Source organism: Chrysemys picta, chromosome 11, assembly GCF_011386835.1.
Source record: "Chrysemys picta bellii isolate R12L10 chromosome 11, ASM1138683v2, whole genome shotgun sequence".
Classification (NCBI taxonomy): Eukaryota; Metazoa; Chordata; order Testudines; family Emydidae; genus Chrysemys; species Chrysemys picta.
In genome coordinates this window covers 78,205,937-78,211,232 of record NC_088801.1, presented here as the reverse complement: position 1 = coordinate 78,211,232, position 5,296 = coordinate 78,205,937, and the positions used below count along the sequence as shown (strand labels likewise).

The window sequence follows — 5,296 nt, the reverse complement described above, 5'->3', positions numbered from 1 at the left end:
GCCCGGGGCACCCGGCGCACTCAGTGGGGAGGGCTGGGGGGGATGCGCTGAGGACTAGAGCGGGCGAACTCCATCTCCCATGGAAGCCACCGAGAGGTCACGTGTCCCCGCGGCGACAGTCTCGCTCTGAGGGCGGGAAATCCTGGTCGGGCCACACCCAGAGCGCGTGCCCCGCACTGCCTGATGGGAAATGGAGCCGCACTGGCCAGCTACTCCCCCCCCCCCCCCCGTTTGTTCTCGCTAGGGCGCGCGTGGCCCTCTCCGAACGTGGGGGGGGGGCGCTGTGACATCATCTCAGTGCGACAGAGACGGGGCGGAAACGCAGTGGCTGACGGGACTAGTCCCCAGACAGCGGCCTATCTTGGGGCCGAAGCCCTCGCGGGGGCCGATGGGAAATGCAGGCGCGTGACGCAGGCGCGCTAGGGTTCCGTTCCCACAATGCCGCGTTGAGCCGGACCCCGCTGCCGCGCTACGGCGGCCCGTGAGGTTCAGCGCGTGCGCGGGGAGAGGCGCCCAGCCGGCCCGAGCAGGTAACGCGGGCGGGAGCAGCGCGGCCGGGGCGGGTCCGAGCGGGGAACGCCGGGAGCCTCCCTCGGCCCGTCACAGCGGGACTGCTCGGGAGCGCCGGAGCCGGGGAGTCGCGTTCCGGCCCCTCCCCCTCCAGACTCCCCCACCCCCCCCCACACAGCCGCCCACCCCCACAGACCCCCCCCCACACACACACAGACACACACCCTCACAGACCCCCCACACAGACACACACACACACCGACTCTCACACAGACACAGACCCCACCCCCACCGCCGCCCACCCCCACAGACCCCCCCCCACAGACACACACACAGACAGACACTTCCTGTGAACTGGGAGTCGTTGGCAATGCTCGTTCTTACACCGCTTGCAATGGGCAGCAAGATTTGAGGATTCCCTGAACAAGTTAATACCCAAGAATAACAATTACTACAACCCAATCAAGTAATTTTCATTGTGTGTGTGTGTGTGTGGGGGGGTGTATATATATATATTAGGGCTGTCAAGCGATTAATTGTGCTGTTAAACAACAATAGAATACCATTTATTTTTAATATTTTGGATGTTTACATTTTCAACTATATTAATTTCAATTACAACACAATACATGATGGGGCATACGAATGTTTGCATATCTGGCATATCTTGCAACGCTGGCTACAAAAGTGCCATGCGAACGCCTGTTCTCACTTTCAGGTGACATTGTAAATAAGCAGGCAGCAGTAGCTCCCATCAATGTAAACAAACTTGTTTCTCTTAGTGATTGGCAGAATAAGAAGTAAGACTGAGTGGACTTGTAGGCTCTCAAGTTTTACACTGTTTTGTTTTTGAGTGCAGTTATGCAACCAAACTCCCCCCGCTGCATTTGTTACACTTTCTCAATAAAGAGTTTGCACTTCAGTACTTATCGTGGAAGATCAGAGTTGGAAGAGACCTCAGGAGGTATCTAGTCCCACCCCCTGCTCAAAGCAGAACCAATCCCCAATTAAATCATCCCAGCCAGGGCTTTGTCAAGCCGGGCCTTAAAAACATCCAAGGAAGGAGACTCCACCACCTCCCTAGGGAACCCATTCCAGTGCTTCACCACCCTCCTAGTATGTATGCGGTGAATTGAAAAATACTATTTCTTTTGTTGTATCATTTTTACAGTACATATGTTTGTAATAAAAAAATAATATAAAGTGAGCACTGTGCACTTTGTATTCTGTGTTGTAATTGAAATCAGTATTGAAAATGTGTCCAAAAATATTTAATACATTTCAATTGGTATTCTGTTGTTATAAGTGCAATTAATCACAATTGATTTGAGTTAATCGTGTGAGTTAACTGCAATTAATTGACAGCCCTAATATATAAAAACGCCAGATCCTCAGGACACCAATTTAATGTGGAAGCTAATTCTTACCTTAAAATGACAAGTGATTTTATGTATTCATGTGGCACTTGTTGGCATTCGCCTAGCAACAAAGCTATTGAAACAGAAAGGCAAGCAGGGTGAGGCAGTGAAGCTGCTGCCTATCAGGGCTACCAGGAAAAAAAATGCTTTTAATTTTGCCTGTGCTCCTAAGAGGTTGAAAGTTACTTAAACCCCGAACCACAAAAGTGGGAGCGGGGGCAGGTGCTTTGAAACTTCCATTCCCAGGATCGCCATGGCCAGTGGGTCATGAGAGAGAGACTCTATAGGGGTCAGGGCAGGGCTTGCAACTCAGGGATAGCTCATGGAGCGGGGGATAGCTCAGTGGTTTGAGCATTGGCCCGCTAAACCCAAGCTTATGAGTTCAATCCTTGAGGGGGCCACTTAGGGATCTGGGGCAAAATCAGTACTTGGTCCTGCTAGTGAAGGTAGGGGGCTGGACTCGATGACCTTTCAAGGTCCCTTCCAGTTCTAGGAGATAGGATATCTCCATTTAAAACAAAGAAACAACCAAAAAAAAACACTCCCATGTTTCCCTCAGGATTTTCAAACTATAACTTTCAGTTATAACTCATCTCGGTCAACTAAGGCTATGTCTACCCTATAGCATTCACAGCTGCAGTGGGTTGGCCCCGTGTTTGGGAGTGGCAGGGGATTCATTCATGGTCTTTTTCCTCTTTCAGGTGCTGGCAAGAGTCATCATGGTGCACCTTGGTAAGTGCAGACAGGGCTTGTTAAGGGTTGCACGCACAGACTCCTAGTTTCTGCATCCCTCTAAATCAATCACAGTTAGTGGAGAATGTGCAGCCTTCTCCGCGGAACTCTCTTAAGGGTTGGTAAAGCAAATCTGTCTTATTTATTGTAAATAAATTGAGGTCTTAAAGCAATCTCATGGCAGGTACAGACGTCAGTTCCATCATAAAGAATAATCTATTGTTGGTGTGTAAGGGACGGTTACAGCAGTTTTATTGATTTTAAGTGAAACCAAACTTTTCTCTAAGGCCTTTTGGAATTTTTTGGCTAGACGTCTATACACATCTGTTATAATCAAATCTCTTGTGATACCTGTTGATCTTTCCTTCAGCTCACCTCCTTATGAAAAATTATCATGGAGGACACGTAGCTATCCGATTGGCTCTTGGTGGCTGTGCCAACAGACCCTTCTTCCGTATAGTGGTCGCATATAACAAGCGAGCTCGGGACAGCAAGTATTTGGAGCAAGTGGGCTGTTATGACCCGCTTCCAAATGGCCACAACGAAAAGCTGGTTGGCTTGAACATCGAGAGACTCAAACACTGGATTGGTTGTGGAGCACACATCACAAAACCAGTTGAAAAACTTCTAGGTAACTTAACGTGTTTTTTCATCTGAACTATTTGCTTATTTCGCTTAAACGACAATAGATTTTCCTAGGTGATCCTCTGCGTATTTGGAGTACCAAAGACCCTTTCTTCATTTCTTTGCATGAATTCTTGAAAATATGTATATATGCAATCACCCTTCTTTTGGCCACAGGAAATGGGATGGGTCTCATTTATGGAGACACTGAGCTGGCCGAGACAGCAGTAAAAGGCACTTCAAGTCACTAGAGGGAGGGTGAGAGAGACAATTACTCTCACTTCTTAAAAGTCTCATTAACTATTGGAACAGTTTACCCAGGCTTGTGGTGGATTCTCCATCACTGACAATTTAACTCAAGATTGGGTGTTTTTCTAAAATATATACTCCTAAGAATTATTTTGGGGTAGTTGTATAGCAGGGGTCTCAAACACGTGGCCCGCGGGGTTATTTTCTGCGGCCTGCGAGCTCATCACGCCCCCCCCCCCCCCCCCCCCCAGCGTTTACCTAGAGCGGCTCCGGCCCGACGCGCACTGGGGGCAGGGCAGGCTCCCTGCCTGCCTGTCTGGCCTGCCCTGCCCCCGCGCCGGGAAGCAGCCGGAACGTGGGGAAGGGGGGGGCACATGGGTCTGTGTGTTGCTCTTGCTTCAGGCAGCGCCCCCAGCAACTCCCATTGGCCATAGTTTCCCATTGCCTGGGAATGGGAGCTGCAGGGGCCGGTGCCTGAAGCAACAGCAACACCTAGACCCTTGTGCCCCTCCTCCCCAGGTTCCGGCCGCTTCCCAGAGCGGCACGGGGGCAGGGCAGGCCAGGCAGGCAGGCAGGGAGCCTGCCCTGCCCCCGGTGCACACTGGGCCAGAGCCTGCCCCCCGAACCCTTCCTGCAGCCGAACCCCTTGCCTCACCCCTGCCCTGACCCCTTGCTGCACCCCTCTTGCACCCCAACCCCCTGCTGCACCCCACACCCCAACTCCCTGCCCTGAGCCCCCGCCACACCCCACACCCCTCCTGTAACCCCTGGGGGCAGGGAGGGGGGCCGAGTTGGGGTGGGGAATTTGGGGAAGGGGTTGGAATGGGGGCAGGGCAGGGCCTCATAGAAGGGGTGGAGTGGGGGCGGGGCTGAGGGCAGTGTGGGGGGAGGTGTCAGTAATGCGGCCAATGTACTAGTCCTCATGTGGCCCTCGTGGTCATTTGAGTTTGAGATCCCTGTTCTATAGCATGTGTTATATAGGAGGTCAGATGAGATTGTCACAATGCACCCTTCTAGCCTTTGAATCTCTCAGACTAGAACAGTAATATTGCAACTCCAGCTATAAACATAAATAATCTTTCTTTCAGGTCTATCTGGATTTTTCCCATTGCATCCTATGACCATCACAAATGCAGAAAGATTAAGGAAGAGAAGAGCCTTGAAGGCCATAACAGCTTCTGAGGAAGAAACTCCAGGTGATTGATAACATCTGTCTGAACTGAATTACTCAAAAGATTACTGTACAGACAAGGATCAGAACAGTGTGCCAGCTCAAAAGACAATATATTTACTACAGGGAAAACCGATAGTGGATGTGAATTCTTTCATAAGAACATTAAAGTATTTTGAGGCTTTAGGAGGCCTCAGACAAGGATTCTGATTGTCCTCATTTGTTAATTAATAATTTGTGTCAAAATAAGAAGTAATCGTCCATGTTTATGTCAAACTGCGATTACTTAGGCCCAGATCCACAAAGGTAAAATTTAGGCTCCTAAATTCCACTGAAATCCAATGGAAGTCAAGAACCAAAATAGCTTTGTGGATCTGGGCCTTCCAGATTACAGCATTTATACAAATTGAACACAAACTCCTGTTTTCTAAATAGCTCTAGTGTGGAGGTGGAGAGTGTTACTGACTGTCATCAGAGTCTAATGTATAGGAAGTTGTGCTGGGTGCCCCTGTAGGCGTCCTTCTAAAAGTAATCTTACCATGACTTAAGCCATAGTTGGTTTCTAATTTTACAGTTAACTATTTCAAGAGTT

The 5,296-nt window shown here is 49.8% G+C and overlaps 1 protein-coding gene across 4 annotated transcripts; it reads left to right on the top strand.

Annotated features, from left to right (window-relative positions):
* Positions 1 to 402: 402 nt before the first annotated feature.
* LOC101944180 (small ribosomal subunit protein bS16m) lies at positions 403 to 4,908 on the top strand. 4 transcript variants are annotated; one of them, XM_024113358.3, is made up of 4 exons: positions 403 to 486; positions 2,630 to 2,660; positions 3,031 to 3,291; positions 4,622 to 4,908. In XM_024113358.3, exons 2-4 carry the CDS (start codon positions 2,648 to 2,650, stop codon positions 4,735 to 4,737), a joined length of 390 nt encoding a protein of 129 aa, XP_023969126.1. In that variant the 5' UTR covers positions 403 to 486; positions 2,630 to 2,647; the 3' UTR covers positions 4,738 to 4,908. The 4 variants fall into 4 exon arrangements, with proteins under 4 accessions (XP_023969126.1, XP_005313207.1, XP_008175164.1 ...); XM_005313150.5 differs by having other exon boundaries at positions 405 to 530; XM_008176942.4 differs by lacking the exon at positions 403 to 486 and adding an exon at positions 953 to 976.
* The last annotated feature ends 388 nt before the right edge of the window (positions 4,909 to 5,296 follow it).

Coding starts and splice junctions, on each gene's coding strand:
- LOC101944180 (XM_024113357.2), top strand. CDS start 2,609: ATGGTCTTTTTCCTCTTTCAGGTGCTGGCAAGAGTCATCATGGTGCAC. Junction 2,661..3,030: donor AGTCATCATGGTGCACCTTG/GTAAGTGCAGAC, acceptor TCTTTCCTTCAG/CTCACCTCCTTATGAAAAAT. Junction 3,292..4,621: donor ACCAGTTGAAAAACTTCTAG/GTAACTTAACGT, acceptor TCTTTCTTTCAG/GTCTATCTGGATTTTTCCCA.